This window comes from Amblyomma maculatum, chromosome 6 (genome assembly GCF_055883805.1).
Source record: "Amblyomma maculatum isolate TAMU_Amacu chromosome 6, ASM5588380v1, whole genome shotgun sequence".
NCBI lineage: Eukaryota > Metazoa > Arthropoda > Arachnida > Ixodida > Ixodidae > Amblyomma > Amblyomma maculatum.
The window spans coordinates 159528536-159549932 of record NC_139349.1 but is presented as its reverse complement, the minus strand read 5'-3'; the positions used below and the strand labels follow the sequence as shown (position 1 = coordinate 159549932).

The window sequence follows — 21397 nt, the reverse complement described above, 5'->3', positions numbered from 1 at the left end:
AGGGGCTTTCTGTGACTAATTCCGAAATAAATTGCTTTTCTTGAGCCTAACATTCATGATACTTTCTAGCCGCCTATGTAACATGTCCTTACCGAACCGCCCTTAGCAACAAAGCATAACCAAGCGTAACAAATGTTTTGCTTGCATAACCATAGCCATTTTTTTATTATCACCTGTTCCCCTTTTTTGTTACTCCCTTCCACCCGTTCTGCCGGTTCACCTCTTCTTAGGATTAATTTCTCATGAGCTGTGATCGTGCAGTTTCCTTCGTCATCTTTTTGTGCAGTAAGTTGATCCTGTTTGTTTTTAGCAGGGCTGCGCTTATACAACTGCGTTTGTGAAATTAACGCCAGTTATTAGCTGACAGCTAAGTTGTGTTCATGCTTGGGCCTGTATTAGCGCTATTTCTACAATGATCTTAAACCAACTATCTCAAATTTGCCCTCTTCTGGAATGTAGTGTACTTCTATAAAAAAAATATTTTTGAAATATTTACACAACATAGTAGAACTCGATGTGTCATCGCCATACGCCTGAATCGTAAGTGCAAGTTTCTTATCAGAATTGTCGCTATATTTTCTTCTGCAGTAAAAGCAAATAATATCATTTTGGACAGATGTTCAAGATGTATAATCTTTGGTATATTTGTCAAGGGCAAACTCAGTGCTAGAAGCGTAATTCTCCCTCAAGCATTTGAATTAACTTTTTATTTAAACATATTGCCACCTCACGGTTCGAGGTAGCGCTTGAACGACGAAGTTGGAGACTCTCGCGCGCTTCGGCTAGCTAGAACTGTGGACTCTTGAGCTTGTGTCTTCGTGTTACTGTTTCTCGGGAACCTCTGTCTTGACTGTGTGTATCTGCCCCTGTTGCCGATACCCATAAATCCCTGTCTTCGTGACAGTTTTAGTGGAGCCGCTGGGTAATTGCCCTCTCAATGTCGCACACCCCTCCGCGAACCAACCACATCGAGCTTTTGCCTGTGGACACGCCAGTTCATCGCGTCAGCCGGAAGAACCTGGGCCTTTCTCCCGAACACGGGCCCTCGGAGTCCACTTCAACAACGAGCCTCCAGCCAGCCACGTAAAGCACTACGTCGGTCATGCAAGGTACTCCTGTGTACTTTCAAAACCCCCTAGTGCCGAAATCATTCCATGGCACTGCGCATGAAGACGTTCAGGATTGGCTAACTCAGTACGAACGAGTCGCATCGTTTAATCAGTGGGGCGACAACTTAACGCTACGGAACGCCATTTTCTGCCTGGAAGACCAGGCTTTGACATGGTATGAGAACCGAGAAGGCACAATAACATCATGGCCTCAGTTCCGCCGTCTTATCGTAGAGGCATATGTCAGCCTGGATAGGCGCGAACGAGCAGAACGTGCTCTACAATCTCGAAAACAGATGCCAAACGAGTCCGTCATGATGTACGTTGAGGACATGACGAAACTATTTCGACGTGCGGACCCCAACATGTCTGAAGAGAGCAAGCTGCGCCACCTCATGCATCGGGTTAAAGAACAGCTTTTTGCTGGTCTTGTACGTAGCCCACCAACTACAGTTACCTCATTTTTAACAGAGGCGGTCACCATGGAAAAGATCCTACACCAGCGCCGCTCGGCGGTCTACGACAGCCCAATCCTCGCTACGACTGCTGCCGAGCCTCTTACAGCTGCTGTAAGCAATACTGAACAGCTCCGAGATCTTATTCGTGCGATTGTACGCGAGGAATTGCAGAAGGTTTGTGGCACGTTCAACCCAGGGGTTATTCTCTTGCACATACGATCCGCGAAGAGATTCAGCAAGTCACGCAGCCATCTCTGCATGTTGCTGAATCTCAAAGTACCCCTGTTCCTGATTATTCTCGTCCGACTTACGCTGACATTCTCCGACGCCCAGTTCCCGTCCAAGCTCCGTTGTCTACGTTACCACCAACCCAGTGCATGCCCGTCCAGCAGCCAACGCAATACATTCCTGTACAGCAGCCAACGCGGTACGTGCGACCACCGCGATCAAACATTCGACGAACGGACGTCTGGCAGGCCCCTCGGAGCCGCCGCCTTTGCTACCACTGTGGGGAACCTGGTCACATTTTCCGGTGGTGCCCTTATCGGGAGCTCGGACCGGAGGGTTTTTACACCAACGCACCTAGACGCACGTTCGGACAACTACCTCGTGACATTGGAGACAACCTCGCACAAGAGAGCCTCCGGATGGCGCGCCGACAATCCAGGTCTCCATCTCCACGTCGGCAAACCGCTTCAACAACTGGTAACTTCCCGCGAGCTCCGCCTGGTCGCTCGCCAAGCCCCCACCGGGAAAACTGAGTAGAGCGACCTTCGGGGCGGGGCCGCTAAATGTCAGCACAAAGAAGTCCCCCCAATGAGAACAGATATAAATTTTGGAGCAGAAACGACAGCATTTGGTTTACGAGACCGGCTATCGCTGGACATCCCTGTGTGTATCGATGGTCATAATGTCAGCGCTTTAGTGGATACCGGAGCAGACTTTTCGATTTTGAGTGGGAAACTGGCAGCGACCCTTAGGAAGGTTATGACAGCATGGTGTAGCACGCAAATACGCACGGCTGGGGGGCATGTAGTGCACGGCTAGAATCCAGATTCGTACGTCAACGTTCGTTGTCAGCTGCGTCATTCTCCGGGAATGTTCTCGTGATTTGATTCTCGGTGTGGATTTCCTGCGGGAATATGGCGCCATCATCGATCTCCGACAGCGAACGGTCTCGTTCTCAACAGAGAAAGGGGCTGCCAGCCCCACCGATGGCCAACGTAAGTGCGCCCTACGGGTTTCAGCCGAGTGTGTTTCAGTGCCTCCCCGCTCCAGCGTGTTTGTGAGTGTTGTGTGCGACGGGCTTCGTGACGGGCCGATAATAGCTGAAAGCAACCGTTCGCTTTTATTTTCTCATGGCATCTGTGCAGCTCGAAGCTTAATTATTCTCAGCAATGGTGACTCTGAGCTTCTCGTCATGAACTTCACGAATGAATCTCGCCACCTCTATCGCTCTACTGCCATCGCTTTCGGCGAACTGTTAAAGGAAGTTTCTGAATGTTTTGCGTCTGTCATTATTGATACTCCCAGTGTTCTAGACCACATCGATGTTAGCAGTGACCTTTCTTTCTGTCAACAACGCGCCCTGCGTGCCTTACTGCTGGAGTACGCCCCGTGCTTTGCCTCATCATCGAAAGTCCGGCAAACTTCTATCGCCAAGCATCGCATCTTAACGTCTGACGATGCCCGACCTATTCGACAGCAGCCGTACCATATTTCGGCCAAAGAACGTGAGGCAATTCGCACACAAGTCCAGGAAATGCTTAATGATGATGTTATTCAGCCGTCTAAAAGTCCGTGGTCGTCGCCAGTCGTGTTAAGAAAAAGGATGGCACGCTGCGTTTTTGCGTTGATTACAGGAAACTGAGTGACATCACAAAAAAAGATGTATATCCGTTGCCTCGTATCGACGATTCACTCGATCGACTTCGCAACGCCAAGTTCTTTTCCTCCATTGATTTAAAACGTGGTTATTGGCAGATAGAAGTGGATGAGCGCGATCGGGAAAAGACTGCCTTTGTGACACCCGATGGCTTATATGAATTTAAAGTATTGCCTTTCGGTCTGTGTTCAGCGCCAGCGACGTTCCAGAGAATGATGGACACCGTACTTACTGGTCTTAAATGGCAAACCTGTTTGGTTTATTTGGACGACGTGATCGTGTTTTCAGAAACGTTTGACCAACATCTTAAGCGGCTGCGAACGGTATTGGACGCTCTTCGCTCGGCCGATTTGACACTCAAACCGGAAAAATGTCACTTTGGATATCAGCAGCTAAAATTTCTCGGTCATGTGGTTAGCGCTGACGGTTTCCGGCCTGACCCTGATAAAACAGCCGGACGATTCTTGGGCCTGTGCGCGTATTATCGCCGTTTCATTGCCGATTTTGCCAAGATTGCAGAACCTTTGACGCGCCTGACACGTGATGACGTCCCGTATGTCTGGTCTTCCGAGCAGCAGGAGGCATTCACCGACCTGCGCCAACGGCTGCACAACCCTCCCGTTCTTGCACACTTCGATGAGGACGCTGCCACCGAAATTCACACCGACGCCAGCAATGTCGGTCTGGGTGCTGTTCTGGTCCAGCACCAGCAAGGCGAGGAAAAAGTGATCGCTTATGTCAGCCGCATCCTTTCTCGCGCAGAATCAAACTATTCAACTTCTGAAAAGGAGTGTCTCGCCGTCGTTTGGGCCACAATGAAATTCCGACCTTACCTCTACGGCCGTAAATTTAAAGTTATGACAGACCATCATGCTTTGTGTTGGCTAGCTAGTCTTCGAGATCCATCAAGACGTCTTGCATGGTGGAGCCTTCGTATGCAGGAGTTTGATTACTCTATCGTTTATAAATCCGGACGTAAACATGAAGATGCTGACACACTGTCTCGATCACCCGTGCAGTTGGCCCATGACAGTACGGATGAAGACGCCCATTTTCTTGGCATTATCAGTTCCTCTGATTTAAAGGCCCGGCAACGGGCTGACCCAGACCTCAAAACTGTGATCGATCATCTGGAGGGTTTCGATTCTACAGTATTCGACTGTTTGCTAAGAACTTGTCATCCTTCTGTACGCGCGACGGAAACCTCTACAAGAAAAGCGCCGGCAACAGTGACCGAGTCTATCTTCGAGTCATCCCTGCAGATCTCCGCGATGAAATCCTTCATGCTTGTCATGATGAACCCACCACTGGACACTTGGGCTTTGCACGCACTCTTACCAGAGTGAGCCAGGCCTACTACTGGCCCAAACTTACCGCCACGGTTCATCGATATGTTAGAGGTTGCCGCGAGTGCCAGCGACGCAAGACACCGCCAATGAAGCCAGCGGGTTTCCTGCACCCTATTCCCCCACCGCTAGTACCATTCGACCAAATTGGTATGGACTTTCTTGGCCCTTTTCCTCTATCGTCAGCTGGCAATAAGTGGATTATCGTGGCTACAGACTATCTGACACGTTACGCGGAAACTATGGCGGTGCCACGTGCAACATCCTCCGAAGTGGCACAACTTTTCATGACGCAGATTGTCCTCCGCCATGGCGCCCCTTCATACGTCATCACTGATCGTGGCAAGGCATTTACAGTGCGTCTTCTTGAAGAAGACGCACTCTTCTTGAAGAAGTTTTCTAACTAAGCCAGACACATCACCGAAAGACTACTGCTTACCATCCTGTCTAATGGCCTTACTAAGCGACTAAACAAAACAATAGCAGACATGCTCGCCATGTATGTCGATGTCCGGCATAAAACATGGGACGAGATATTGCCTTATGTCACATTTGCATATAACACGGCCGTCCAAGAAACAACTCGGTTCACTCCGTTTCGCCTAGTATACGGACGCGATGTACAGACCATGCTCGACGCTATGCTGCCATGTGCGGCTGACGACGAGCTGCTTACCGCTGATGCAGAAGAATTCACCAACAACGCTGAGGAAGCTCGCCAACTCGCCCGTAATCACATTACAAAACAGCAAGCAACAGATGCACGCCGATATACCGACCGCCATCGCTATGTCGTGTTCCAGCCTGGTGACAAAGTCTGGGTGTGGACACCTGTCTGGCGCCCAGGCCTGTCAGAAAAACTTCTCAATCGTTACTTCGGACCCTACAGAGTGTTACGTCGCCTCTCAGAAGTTACGTACGAGGTTATTCCAGACGGAACTGTACCGATTTCTAGTCGTCAGTGCTCGTCTGACCTGGTGCATGTGCTTCGCATGAAGCCGTATTTTACCCGCTGAAAGTCGTATTTGCCATCCGGAGCAGTTTTGTTTTCTGTGAGCTTGCGCTTTTTTTTTGTTCGAGGGGGGGGGGGGGGAATAATGCCACCTGACGGTTCGAGGTAGCGCTTGAACGACGAAGAAGTTGGAAACTCTCGCGCTTCGGCTAGCTAGGACTGTGGACTCTTGAGCTTGTGTCTTCGTGTTACCGTTTCTCGGGAACCTCTGTCTTGACTGTGTGTATCTGCCCCTGTTGCCGATACCCATAAATCCCTGTCTTCGTGACAATATGCTATCTATATATGTGTAAAGGTTCGCCCAATAATTTTTGTGTAAAATGCAGCACGTTCCTTTCCACGTGGTTACAGTTCTCTGAGATGTCAGCATTCTCATTGCATTTCGTACACAACTCGTGAATGTGTGGCTTTCCTTCATAGAAGGTTACCGACTAGAACCTCGCTCATTGAACAGTGTATTTAGGGGGCCTTTCGTGCAGATCACCGCAAATAAATATACTGCATGCATCGTCCAAGTAGCGGGGAAACATTGTCCGGCAGTGATTCATAAGATAGGTGAAGGTCATCGACTGCTGCTTGGTGGCACCGGGTGCCACTGGCGTTCTTAAATAAGATTTCGATCACCGACTCTTCAAGTGCCTATTCAATAAAAAATTATTTAATCAATCTACCAATTATCTATCAATCAATATTGTAAAAATTAAGAGACAATTAAGCTCCATCGTTAAGGGTATGATGCAATAGCGCTTCGCTAACACAGACAATATTTTCTTAATTTTTGTTTTTATGTTCTATTTTAATTTTAATTCATTTGCTTAATTCTTTTTCTATTTTTATACATCTATAGTTAGCATCAGCACATTGACATTTCATTCTGAGCAGTTAGACTCTTATAACGCATTTTGAATTATTCAGTCATTTTTATTAATTCATCTATTACACTCTACATTTTCAGACTAGCGACGTCTCCCGCCGGGGTGGCGCAGTGGTTACGGCGCTCGACTACTATTCCCAAGGACATGGGATCGAGCCCCAGCCTCGGCGGCCGCTTTTCGCTGGTGGCGAAAAACAAGGCGGCCGTGTGCTGTGCGATGTCAGTGCACGTTAAAGAACCCCAGGTGGTCGAAATTTCCTGAGTCCTTCACTATGGCGTCTCTCATAGTCTGAGGTGCTTTGGGACGTTAAACCCCACAAACCAACCGGACTAGCGAAATCATGTATTTGCTTTTCATTCTCAGCATTTGGCGCCTTTGAGCCCTCTCCTTTTTCGAAATATTTATTTTTTTTCCTATACTCAACTGAACAACTAATGAATCAGTCACAATGCTCTCACTAAGTCATCATCGCCTATGTCACGTCAGTCAATCATCTGTCACTAGAACGACAAATTACCTTCAGAGAACGTTTATGCAGCCCCAGCTTATTCCGACAGGCTATGCCAATTGCTTCTACTACGAGGGCGATGACGACAGCTTTTCCACCGAGCGAACTGTGTAAACTGTCGTTTAAAATCTGAGTTGATTTTTTTTATAGCACTAAAGGCATAGTTCTTCTTTGTTGGCTATTGTTTTACCGTGTCTAGTGAATCAATATATTGCCGCCAACCATTCAAATCTTTATCTGTTCTTTTTGACATACGCCGGCATGCAGCCTTATCATTGTGAATCTAGCCCACGGATCTCCTCTGTATTCTTTGCTTGTTTTTGCCCGTTATTTCGAGACGCGGCAGTATCATATCCTTTGTTCTGGCAGAAGATTCGAGATGTACAGTACTCACGGATTGAAATAAGACACTCGGAGCGCGTGGCCGTTTTCGAACACGACGAACACGACTGCTGATATCGCTGCCGCCAATTGCTTAATCTTTTGGACCCAAGTCAGGCCAATTAAGAGTTTCATTCGAGTGCAAAGCCACTGTCTTCATTTGTGGCTACCGGGCCTGCCATTACGTGATAATATTGTTACGGATAATTCAAGGAAGAAAAAGCGGGCAGGAGCGCTCGAGCGGGGCCCGGCAATATTTCATTAAACGTCATCTCACTGTCATCGACCAGACCTCTGTCGTCTGTTCTCCTGTTTTCATCGGCTTGCCGCTTCGTAACATTTGATTGGAGGTGCGAGGTACTTCATCATCACCCTCTCATCCTGGTCCGAAGCTTCGATGCCCTGCGACTTCTTGAGCCGTCGGCTGAAGGTAAGGAGGCATCGCATGGCTGTTCCCCAGCTTGCCGGACCCAGCAACCTTGCCAGATCTTGCCGTTCCTCCGCCCCGTCCTCCCGCCTCAATTACATGAAACGACGAAGGAGAGACTGACCCGAAATACCTTGCTTGACCATAAGACGCAAGAAGAAACCCGAATGACCATATGTGACCCCACTGACCAGATCTGCCGACCAAAGACCCTCCGACTCAAGACACCGCTATACTTCAAGACGTCCTCCCCTGCCTATGCCATGCGGTGCGTGCCTTGGCCTCCGCTATCGAGTCGTGGCAACGTGTGGCCCGAGAGTGTCCTGGGCCAAGGTTCATCGGGAATCATCGTGCTGGCAAGCCGTTCTATTCTTGCTTCTTCCTCTTCTTTTTCAAAAATACAGACACGCCCATCATCATGCCATGGAATCAACATCGGTAAACTTCCTCTTCCACGACCGGGGCGATCGCTCGGTGGCCCCGAGTCATGTTACGGACAATACAAGGAAGAAGAAGCGGGAAGTGGCGCGGACAGGAGCGCTCGCGCTGGGCCCGGCAACATTTCATTAAACGCCATCCACTGTCATCGACCATCTCTCTGTCCTCTGTTCTCCTTGTTTTCATCGGCTTGCCGCTTCGTAACAATATTGAATTTCTCTTCCTTTTATCTTTCGTTGAAGCCGAATAAAAACTCCGGAAGTGGCAATGCTTTCATGAGCGCCTTAGCGCATACTGATGATTTGTTAAGACACCATAATTGCTTCGCCATTATCGTTACTAAATAAATATGTACTGTACTGTAGTACTGTACCTGAGACAAGCACCTTCCATGACATTCTTGCCGAGGACGCCTTGTTGGCTTGTGTTACGAACTCGTTGGTAGCATCCGTGTGCGAGTCGACTTCGGTCCCGAACGCGCACCTCGCTATCACGTCTAGCGAGTAGTGGCCGTAAAACCTGCAAAATATGCACTTTTATGTTATTACGGACGAGGAAGGAGGAATAAACGGGCAGTTGCGTAGGCAGGAGCGCTCGCGCTAGACCCTCCAACAATTTATTAGGCGTCGTCTCACGGTCATCAAACATCATCTCTCTGTTCTCTGTTCTGTTTTCATCGGCTTGCTGCCCCGAAACAATATCATCGTTCACAACCTTCATAAGTGCTGCGATGTCCATGTTTTGTACCTATGGAAAGCGAATAAGTTGTTTGCAGAAGTAGTAAAAAATTAAAATTGCTTGGAGAAATTTACATCTCTTTGAACCCTGAAACGCCCCTATAGTCTCTTCTGGTATTAAACTAGCTAAATGTTTAAATAATGCTCTTTATTATTACCTTAATACGTGCTCACTTATGGGTCACACTGATACTTATATACTACAAGCGCTTATATGAAGCAACAATTACAGCTATGGGAATATTCTTCCGTGTAGGCTAAGAGAGGTGTCCTACCTCTGGTGGAAGTTTGCGAAGCAGTAATTAGAGTACAGGTGAACATCGTACATGAACACGTAATCCTTAACGTCTTGCTTTGTAATCGCCTAGTATCGCTTTGAGAGGAATCGTTTTTCAGCTCTTTAATTGAGGATTGTCGTGTAGCAATGGGATCTGAATATTTCTTACAAGTGTAGCCGCTCACATCCTGCCTTCATAGCTTCATCAGGAAGTGGAGGTGATCATCAGAAACAATATTTGAGAGTCGTAGAGCAAAATAGCTATTCGAAGAGAGTAACGGAGGCGCCTCCACTATTTCCGAGACTTATGGTTCACACTAATACCTTCGGTGCTAGTAAAAGCTGTTTGGTTCTTCCATGGCACGTAATTGGTAATAGGCACAGGGCAGTCAGGGTCAATTTTAGATAAAGCCCTTGGTTCTTTTTTGAGACTGTCACTGTATGTAAGAGATAGGGGCCAGCTGTCTTCATCTTTCAAGCGGGCAACAAAAACCACTAGGTCCCCCACATCGCCTTCTTCATTATCAGTTCACTGGCCTACATTATGATGCAGTGAAAAACAAACAGATTAAAGCCTGTGCTGCCGTAAAATGCCCTGTAATTTAGGTACGAAAACGGTGTGCAAAGTAATTGAGCTTTCACCAAAAGCCCAGAGGTAAATATTTTCCGACGCGACAAGTCAGGTCATTTTACACTAACGCTAAACCAAGGCTCTAAAACATCATCGTACATTAGAGAAATCTTCGGTGTGTAAGCTGTATATAATGCATTGACGTTTCTGGCACGAGATGGCCCAGTATTTGTAATTTACTTTCCTGGTGGCGGAAGACCTGCGTACGGACACTCGGAACAAAAAAATGGCTCGATGGTCTAGAAAATCTGCAGCAGTATCGACTAGCTTATACAGAAACTCTAAACGATTTTTTTGCCATGTCATACTGTCATACACTGTCATAGTGTGTCAAAAGGTGTCACACTATGACTGTGAGCGGAAAGGCATTTCTTCGGGCTATCCAGTTACCTGAATCAGATCGTAAATATATTCCCTGCTGGAGCTTAAGGGTCATGTGCGTTAAGGCAAAAGTTCTTCAGCAACTCTCTGCCCTCATTTGCCGCTTTTTCACTCATTTCCGTCTTTTTTTGTTGCTGTTTCTCTTTCTTTCCATTTGTTCCTTGTAACGCAACAAAAAGGCCTGAAATTAAATCTTTCCAAAGTGTTTGCACGTTGCTTGCACCACATTCCACGTAGTTTCCACAATTTCGATGGCCATCGCTTTTTGACTATGTACACTATATCGGCGTCCATAGCTATTTTGACTTTGAATTTGCTTTCTAATTCTAATTATTTATTACTCCACGTCAAACATTTTGCCCGGAGACATTTTTTCCGCCCTTATACATATACAGCCTTTCGTTTGCTCGTAAATCACGTTTTTCTATTAGATGGACTGTGTGAAACCGTCTGCGGACGCACACGTTCTGCGCACTTCCATGAGCCTCTGAACGTTTTGGTATTACAGTGAACTGTCATTGCAGTCCACAACACCGTCCACAATTTGCAGTCCACAACCTAAATTACAGAGGTAGCGTTTGTCACGAGTACGCTTGCGACTGCTTGTGAGCAGTGAGTGCCAGGCGTGTAACAAACTAAGACAGTCACACTGATCCAATATAACACTTGTAGTAGACCATGACAGCCGCATATCAGGAAGACGAAGATAAGAACGACAAAGTGCTGTCGCGCTTCTCGAGACCGCTTCTGGGCCTAGATTGGCTGTGAATTGTGTTGCCCTCCGTGCAACATACGGAGGATTGTACTCCCAGGTTACTGGATAAACCCCCTTTTACTTGGTAGAGATGAGGATTTCCTGACTACCAGGAACTCCGCGGCCGCATACTCCCGACGACGCTACTAGCCCTAAAACAAACGTCCCCCCCCCCCCCCCCCGCGCACCCCATCTCTGCGCCAGCGGGATCCTCATATCCTTAGCGGAACCGGAGAACACGACATCGAAGACAGGCTGGCCTCATACAAGCGGGTCCGTACTCATGTCAAATGGGACGATGGTCTCAAGTTAAAAACATCATCTTCTAACGAATGTACGTACGTTGCCAACCTGTGGTTCCGGAATCTCAGGGCCAACATCACATCATTGCAGTCTTCAAGACCAGTTTAACCTATATCGTCGACCGGTCTGCGGTGCGCAATCGGCTTACTGAACAACGCCTGCGCTGCCGTACACAGCTCCCTGATGAAAATTACACAAGGGACATCGAAAATGTAGTAGACCTGTGCAAGCACGTGGATGGTTTAATACCTAAGTGCGCCAGGATCGACCTTGAAGGGCATTCGGGGTGATGCGTTCCAGATGCTTCTGGCCAGAAATTTGGCAACTGTCGTCGACGCCATCAGCAGAAGCAAAAAGTGTACAATGAATTACTCAAGCGCCGTAATATCACTCGTTTCCAGCACTCACACCCGGAGCATCTGTCGCTTTTGACAACTGACTCTTAACAGTCATCCCTGCTGCCACAAATCAAGCTGTTTGTTTGTGAAGAAGTTGCGCGTCCACATTCTATCGTACACCTGCGATTTGAGGCTCCCTATCCTTTATTGCCGAAGTTGCGTCAGGTTATTCACGAACAAGCCGAAGAATCACTTCCTGCGCTCCCTGAAGTTCCTTCTGTAGCTCCTTTGAGATACATTGGAGCACCAGTTCAGTATAGCCAACCTTCCGCTACGGCCCCTTTGACCTACGCTGCAGTGATGTCGCGGCCTCCGCCGATCTACCCCTTCTGACGAGGGAAACTAAGTTCCGTCGTTTCTGAGAAAAGAATTGTTCGTTCTGCGAAATGCTCACGTCCTATTTTTTTCCCACGAATGGTATAGCAGTCTGTATCAATAGTCTGTCTGTATATGCGCTGATCGATACGGCTGATGTGGTGTTAGTAATTCATGAGCGCCTCGGCCAACGATTACAGAAATTATGACGTCATTTCCTAGTTTATCGGTCCGCACTGCTAGCGCAGAGATGATTGCATCTTTAACAGCATGTACAGCGCATGTCTTTTCAGGTCTTTTTCTATATTGCTGAGGTCTAAAATAATCCGATGTGGTTCATTGATGGGGTTTATTGTCGAAAAATAACGCTGTGTTCGATTGCGCCCACGTTGAAATGGAAGTTTCTGTACTGTGCGACGAACTGCCATCAGCTCAATATCGCTGAAGACGTCGACGTAGCGCAGGAGGGTTGTGCCGTTTTCGTGTCCTGCCGTGTCGGCCGTCACAGTTGTATTTACGCCGTCTGCATCCTTTATCCACGCAAGGAGATGCCGGAGGCGTCTGCTGTTCTAGATATTCAAGGTGTCTTCAAGGAACGTTACATCTAAAATCCATGTCCATGCCCGTTTACTCTGGTACATACTCCGTCTCGCGGCTCTATTCAACATGTTTGCCCTCTCTCTGACTTGGACGCATGCGAGACCTACCACAGTAATTGTATCAATGCTCCGCATTCTGATACGCCTCATCCGCTGCCTGATTACTTCTTCAGGACCGCCATCGATGAAACTCTTTCTTTCATCTACTGGACGCAGCTCGTGGCCCTTCTGCAGACGTTTAGCTCCGCTTTCGACGCCGCCCACGCACCTCTCGGCCGCACTTCCACAGTCGCTAACCAAACTGAGACCGGTTCTCAGTCGCCTTTTCGACAGCGGCCGTATCGTGTACCAGCAGCAGAGCGTTGCATAATCAGTGAACAAGTTCAGGACATGCTACAACGTGGTGTCATCTCTCCATTTCTAATCCCTTGGTATTCGTTGGTGCTGCTTGCAGAGGTGATGGGTCTATTCAATTTTTTATTCAATACTGGTGCCTCACCCAAATTGCCCCAAGGACAACTACCCCCTTTTACGTATAGATGACGCTCTTAATTGCCACCAAGTTACCGAGTACTTTTCGTCTCTTGATTTACGTTCCGGGTACTGGAAAGTATCGATGGCAGCCTCTGACAGATAGAAGACAGCATTTGTTGCGCCGGATGACCTCTATGAATGTAACGTGATACCGGCCAGTCTGTGCAACGCGCGCTATACATTCGAAAGGGTGATGCATAAAACTTGCGGAGTTCACGTGGCACATCTGTCTCTGCCACTTTGACGACATTGTTGTCTTTTCCACTTATTTGGCCAAGTACCTAGAACACTTGCAGCAAGTTTTGGTTTGCCTTCCTGGCGCTGACCTAGAGTTTAATTTTAAGAAGCGTCTCTTCGTTCATCAGGATTTCACCATTTAACAGCACATTATCTCTAAGGAACGTGTTCGCCCTGATTCCGCCAACCTCCGCGCAGTAGCGGAGCTTCCTGAACCGCTCTCGCTCAAGCATCTTCCAAGATTCATAGGTCTGTGATCATATTTTCAGCGTTTCGTACGCAAGTTTGCTTTTAGAATTGCACCCTTGACGAAGCTACTCGATGGAAACAGTGATTTAAACATATGGTCGGCCGCGTGCAATGAAGCATTCACCACCAAGTGCCATCTTTTGACTTCGCCACCAATAATACTTCGTCACTACCTACCAAGCCCATACACCTCAGCAACATACTAGGTTCATACAAAAGCACCTACCGAGGTTCATATTCATGCTAGTGGCGTGTCTTCGATGCTGTCTTTGCTCAGTGGAAAGAGGGCATTCAAGAATACGTAGTCGTCACGTACGTGAGTTGCGTCCTCTTAAAGCTGAAAGCAACTCTGTTATGGAATGAAAGTGTCTAGGCATTTTATGGGTACTAACAAAATTCCAAGCCTACTTGTATGGTCTCTAAATTGACATCGTCACGGAGCATCACGCGCGGAGCATCCTCTCTTAAAAACATTTCCGGGCCCCTCGCACGATTTGTCCTCATTCAGAGTTTTACGTCCGTGTCATCTATCGTTCTGGGCGTAAACACGTGGGCACTGAAGCTTTGTCTTGTTCTCTCCTATTCACCAACACTGCTTGCACCACGGCGGCCGATCCTGTCCTCTCATCTCTTACCGTCGCTGATATTCCTGCGGAATAGCGGAGACCTGTTGATTGCATCTATATCAACGTCTTGTGCACTTCTCCAACTTTGTGCCTTCTCGGACTTTACACCGTCCGACACTGTATTTGCACATGGGGCGGGCTTCTCTACCGCTGCAAATAAATGCAATATGGCCGACGGGGGCTTCTCGGCATTTTTCGCCATTTGCGACCTGAAATGTGGGCCTCTTTTCCCGCCGACCCTCAGTGTGCCCAGCCTGGTGTGCTGAAAACATTTCAAAATTTATGCCAAACACGTCCTTTTGCTCGCATTGGCGTTGAACTCTGGGGGCCACTTCTCTGCACGGTTTCTAAAACGCACCACAGTATCGTAAGCATCGACCACCTCATCCGGTATGCCAAGGCAGCCGCCCTACCCACTGCTAGTGCCCGTAAAGTTGCATTATTCTTGCTGCATCATTTTGTTCTTCGCCACTGCGCACCACGTGAGCTGCTAAGTGACAACGGCGGCGTCTTCCTTTCCAACGTCGTAGAAGCTTTAGTGGCCGAACGTCACATCGTACATCAGAACAACATAGCCTACCACCCTCGGGTAAACTATGGGTTGACTGAGCGCTTCAATCGCAATCTCGGAGATATGCTCACGATGTAGGTCGCCGCCTGTCACAACTGATCTCGCTGTCATTCCTTTCCTGTCGTGCGCGTACTACACCATCACGCGGTCATTCAACCTTTTCATCCTGCTTTATGGGGGTGAGGCACCGTCCACAATGAACACCTTCTTACCGTATAGTCCCGAACCTCCAAGTGGAATTCCCTTTCACAAATTCCAAATCATGCGGAAAAATGTCCCTAGTTGTACCGGTATTTTACATCGCCTTCCCCGGGCTGCCAAGAGAGAGACAGAAAAAACTTTATTTGTCAGCAATTGGTATTTGTCTTGGGCTGCATTCAGCTGCTCCAGGTGGCTGGCAGTCCAAGTCTGTCAGCGACACCTTGAGCTCTTGCCGAGGCCCAGGACTGTACGTCTGGGTCCCGGCTGGCGAGAACAGCTTCCCAGTGTTCCCACGAGGGAGATGGTACTAGATCTGCCGGAGGCGGATCCTCCGCGCAGTCCCAGATTATATGTTCTAAGGTGGCAGGCTCGCCGCACAGTTGGCAGTACGGATTTACTATATCGGAAAAGATCTTGTCATAAGTTCAAGGGTTTGGCTGCGACCGCGTTTGCAGCCGCCGCCACGTGGTAGCCTGATCTCGGCTGAGCGAAGCGTGCGGAGGAGGCAGGCTCACCCTGAGCTCTTTGTAGTAAGTGGTAATGGCCTGGTAGGTATCCAGAGTCTCACTCCGTCGGGCTCCCGCGTCAGAGATCCCCTCACCAGCTCAGCTGACAAAACCTCGAGCATATTGGTGAGCAGCCTCATTCCCCGGGACGCCCGAGTGAGCCGGCACCCATACGAGATCCACTACATTCCTATCTTTTGACAACGCACTAGGAAGTTTGAATGCAGTGGCGGAGATACCACCCCTGGCAAAGTTGCGAAGGGCCGTTTTGGAATCACTGAGAATAGTGCTAGTTCCGTTTTGAACAATTCCTAGGGCTATTGCGGCCTCTTCTGCCTCTTCTAGTCGGCCCGTGACCACCGTAGCTGCTACCCTGCGGGAGATGCTCACCGCAATCACAGCGAAAGCCTTCTTCCCTGTAATGTTGTATTTTGCCGCATCGATATACACGGCATTATCATCCCCTTGATACGTTTTGCGTAACTTCTTCGCCTTGGCCCTCCTCCGACGTTCGTGGCGATCCGCTTGCATGTTCTTGGGGAGTGGTTTGACCCGAATGTGTTCACGCATCTCTACCGTCAAGATCACCTGGCTTGAAGGGTCCTATGCCTAAGCTTCTCAGTATACACAACCCCGCCTTAGTTTTCCTTAGCCGTTGCTCTTGCGATGTTAATTGTGCCTCAATGAAGCTCTTCGAGGGTGTTGTGGACCCCTAGCGATAGAAGTCTTGCGGTGGACGTGTTTCTGGTGAGACCGAGAGCCGCTTTGTATGCCTGCCTTATCAGGCAATTCAATTTTTCACTATTGGCCTTTTTGCGGTCCAGGTAAGGGGCTGCATGCACGAGCCGACTGAGGACAAAAGCCTGAACGAGCCGACATGCATCGCGCTCTCCCATACCTTGTCGCCTAGTCGCCACGCACTTAATTAGCCGTATGGTCTGTTGGATCGAGGTCGACAATCGTTCAGCATTACCTTGTTGCACCTGTTAGATTGTATAAACATCCCAAGCACCCGTATCGTTTTTACCTCCGGTATTTTGTTTCCCTGTATTTCTAGCTGTATCTTGTTCGGCTTTGTTTTGCAAGCCCTTCCGTAGTTACGGATCACCAACCGCTCCGACTTCTGTGGGGAGCATTCCAGTCCTGCCCGACGGGCGTGGGCGTCTACGACGTCTGCCGCCTCTTGTAAGGCTTCCTCGATTTCCCGTCTGATCCCTGACTCATCCAAATCGTGACGTCATCAGCGTATAAGGCGTGTCTAATACCATGTATAGCATCAAGCTTTTTAGGGAGCGTGATCAGCGCAGCGTTGAATAGAAAATGGGATAACACTGACCCCTGCGGCGGGCCCCTGTTTCCCAGCGGTATGCGTTCCGACTTGAGTTCCCCTATGGTGAGCTCCGCAGTTCTGTTGGACAAAAAATCTCTTATATAGTCGTAGGTGTGTCGCCCTACGTTTAGTTCCGAGAGGTTGGACAGTATAGCCTCGTGGGAGACGTTATTAAACGTTTTCTTCAAGTCCAACCTCAGGATGGCCCGCGTGCCGTTACCGTTTCCCGAGTCTATGATTTCTCTAGAGAGTTGAAGCATCACGTCCTGCGTGGACAGATGCGGCCTAAATCCGATCATTGTGTGTGGCATGAGGCGATGGGTTTCTGCGTAGTTCTGCAAACGCGTGAGAAACACGTGCTCCATGAGCTTACCCAGGCACGACGTAAGGGAAATAGGTCGAAGGCTTTCGGTGTTGAGCTTTTTGCCGGGTTTCGGTATAAAAGTGACTCTTGCATGTTTCCATGCCAGCGGAAGGTTTCCCCCTTTCCAGCACTTGTTCATATTGTCACGTCTCGATAGAACCCCAAGGAGGGCCTGAGATAAGCAGGTTTTAGTAGTCGAGTAGAACGAGTCTTGCGCTCAAGCTTCCTCTTTCTTCTTTCAGGCTCGCGCTTTTGTTCCTAGTCGTCATCTTTTGCGTCCTCTTCTATGCGACATCGACCCCTTCTCAGAAAGCATCGTCCCGATGAGAACAAAAGGAAGTAGGAGGTTAAGGTCAGCCCGAGTGATACGGCTTCATACGTACGACGTGGACGTCGTCAGCTTGGTGCTGGCGTCGCTTTGACTCGGCACCCCTTCTGGCTCCACCTCATAAGTGACGTCGGTTAAACTCCGCTGAACAACAGGGGGTCCGAAATATCGCCGCAATAGTTTTTCGGAAAGGCCACGGCGGCGAATAGGCGTCCAGACCCACACTTTGTCGCCAGGTTCGTACATTACATGTCGGTGTCTATGATTGTAGCGTCGTGCAGCATGCTCCTGCTGATTTTTGATCCGCACACGCGCTAGTTGGCGAGGTTTGTCTGCACGCTGAGCGAATTCCTCGGCGTCCTGATCGAGATCATCGGTGTCGGCAGTCGAGCGCAACATTGCATCCAGCATAGTTGTTACTGGTCGCCCGTAAAAGAGGCTGAAGGTGTCATGCGAGTGGTGTCTTGGCGTGCCGTATTGTAGGCGAACGTGACGTAGGGAAGTATTTCGTCCGAATTCTTATGGTTCACGTCGACATACATGCAAAGCATGTCTGCGAGGGTCTTACTGAGGCGCTCCGTCAACCCATTGGTTTGAGGGTGATAGGCTGTAGTTTTACGGTGACTTGTACCACTGAGGTGAAGAACGGCCTCCAAAGGTTCGGCCATAAATCCAGTTTCCTCGGTCAGTTATCATAAGTGCCGGAGCGCCATGCCTCAGGACAATGTTCTCAACGAAGAACCTAGCTGCGTCGGCAGCGGTACCCCTTGGCAGAGCCTTGGTCTCCGCGTAGCGGGTCAGATAATCGGTGGCGACAATTATCCATTTATTCCCGGCTGTAGACGTCGGAAATGGTCCCAGGAGGTCCATGCCAATTTGCTTAAAAGGTGTCGTTGGCAATTAAAGAGGGTGGAGTAGGCCGGCTGGTTTTACAGGAGGTGATTTATGGCTCTGGCAGTCTATGCACGTACGTACTTAGTGTTTCACTGTCGCCGGCAGTTTTGGCCAATAGTATCCGTGCTGTACTCTAGCCAACGTGCGGATGTAGCCTAGGTGACCGGCGGTTGGTTCGTGCAAAACTTCAGTGAGGAGAGCCGATGGGACGACGAGTAGATGACTGGTTCCTCCAGGACGGAAGTTCTTGTTGTAAAGTACGTTGTTGCGAATAAAGAATGAAGAGATTACTCGGGCGAAAATCTTAGACACAACCGTAGTTCGCTTCTCCAAGAAATCAATAAGAGGGAGGAATTCCTGGTCCTCTCGCTGCTGTTGGGAAAGCGTTGCGTCATCTATGACACCTAAAAACACAGTGTCTTCAATCAGTCATAGTGGAAGGTTCGACCGGCGCTCGCGAAAGGCAATCTGCATCCGCATGCTTCTTTCCAGATTTGTATATAACTGCCATGTCGAATTCTTGTAATCGAAGACTTCAACGCGCGAGTCTCCCTGAAGGGTCCTTTAAGTTCGTCAGCCAACAGAGAGAGTGATGGTCGCTGACGACTTGAAAGGGGCGAGCGTACAAATAAGGGCGGAACTTCATAACCGCCCATACAACTGCAAGGCATCCTTTTTCGGTTGCCGAGTAGTTCGCTTCTGCTTTAGATAGGGTCCTGCTGGCGTAAGCAATTACTTTTTCCACACCATCCTGGCGCTGCACCAACACAGCACCTAAGCCCACGTTGCTGGCATCCGTATGAAGCTGTGTAGGGTTGTCGTCATCAGAGTGCGCCAGGACAGGTGGTGTCTGTAGAAGCCTCCCCAGCTCATTGAAAGCTGTTTGCTCTTCTTCCCCCCAGCGAAAGACAGCGTTGTCAAGCGTCAGTGAAGTTAATGGCGAGGCAATTCGTGAGAAGCCAGCAATAAACCGACGATAATAGGCGCAAAGACCGAGGAAGCGCCGCAATGTCTTTTTGTCCGTAGGTGTTGGGAACTTGGCGACTGCGGAGAGCTTTTCAGGATCAGGCCAGACACCTTCTTGGCTAACGACGTGACCTAAGGACTGCAGCTCCTCGTGACCGAAGTGGCACTTCTCGGGTTTTAGTGTGAGGCCCGCATATCGTATCGCCTGAAACACAGCTAGCAAACGGAGTAGATGCTCTTCAAATGTGGCCGAAAACACAATCACGTCGTAAAAATACACCAGGCATGTTTTCCACTTAAGTCCCGAAATCACAGTGTCCATCAGCCTCTGAAATATTGCTGGCGCCGAGCATAAACCGAACGGAAGGACCTTAAACTCATACAATCCGTTGGGAGTGACGAATGCTGTCTTCTCCCGATCCCTCTCATCCACTTCGATTTGCCAATATCCACTTTTCAAGTCCATCGATGAGAAGTAACGTGCATTTCGTAGGCGATCAAGGAAATCGTCGATGCGAGGGAGAGGGTACACGTCTTTTTTGGTCACTTGGTTGAGCTTGCGATAGTCTATGCAAAGTAGTAAGCTGCCGTCCTTCTTTTTAACAAGTACCACGGGTGAAGCCCAGGGACTCTGTGACGGCTGGATAACGTCGTCTCTAAGCATTTCGGCCACCTGGCGCTGAATGGCTTCACGTGCTTTCGGAGCCATACGGTAAGGATTTTGTCCAATCGGGTGAAAGGAGTAAGCCGTGATAATCCGATGCCTTGTCAAAGGCATTTGGCCGATCCGCGATTCTGAAGCAAAACAGTCTCGAAATTGATCTATGAGATCCAAAAGGCGGTCCCGTTCTGAAAAAGACAAATTTGGGCTCATATCGACGATAATTACGGGTGTCTTGCACATTGATCCTTCCTGTTGCAGTGAGAAGCAGTGCTGCGCATTTGGAAGGCTGTCGAAAAAGGCCACAGTTGTGCCTTTCGCAATTTGCTGACGCTCGTCGCTGAAGTTTGTCAGCAGCACTTCGGTATGCCCATTGGTCAAGTTGACCAGCCCTCGAGCTATAGAAACACCTCGGCTGAGTACCAGGGTAACCGCCCGCTCGGCGACGCCGTCGCCTGTATGCGCCACGTCGCATTTCACTTTAACAAGAGAGCATGATCGCGGAGGTAATGCCACCGTCTCATTGGCGATGCGTAAGGGAATAGTAGTATTGCGCATAACCAAGGTCTTTGTGGTTATTGGTAAAAGCAACGACGCTGTCAAGAATGCTGATTACAGCCCCATGAAGACGCAGAAAGTCCATGCCCAAGATGAGGTCTTTGCAGCAGTCAGGGAGAATAACGGAGCTGCCAACAAACACCGCGTTTCCTATTCCTATCCGGGGAGTGCATATCCCTGTCGGTGCCAGTAGCTGACCCCCAGCACTTCTTATTACTGGCCCAGTCAATTCAGTTTTTACTTTGCGCAGTGTGTCGGCCAGTTTCTGGCCAATAATTGAAAAATCCGCCCCGGTATCCACCGCAGCATGTACTTCCAGACCATCAATGAAAACGGCGAGGTCAGCGCTAACAAAGTTATTTGGGTTGCTCGTTTCTTTCGGCATTTGCGGCGGAAGTGCGGCAAGGTCGGCGCTGTCAACTTCGTCATGGCTGATCATCTGGTGCGGTATTTTCGGTGGTATTGCGGCAATGTCAATGTTAACGGCGGCGTCAGAAGCACGGGTTGTCGGCAATTGCGGTGATGGTGCGGGGTTTAA

The 21397-nt window shown here is 49.0% G+C and overlaps 1 protein-coding gene across 1 annotated transcript in view; it reads right to left on the bottom strand.

The window, feature by feature from the left end:
- Positions 1–21397, bottom strand: part of LOC146187306 (cytochrome P450 3A24-like) — an 89674-nt gene that overhangs the window by 27546 nt on the left and 40731 nt on the right. The window contains exon 7 of the mRNA XM_084607633.1: positions 8813–8958. Coding sequence (XP_084463759.1) covers positions 8813–8958 — 146 coding nt within the window. The remainder of the gene's footprint in view (positions 1–8812; positions 8959–21397) is intronic.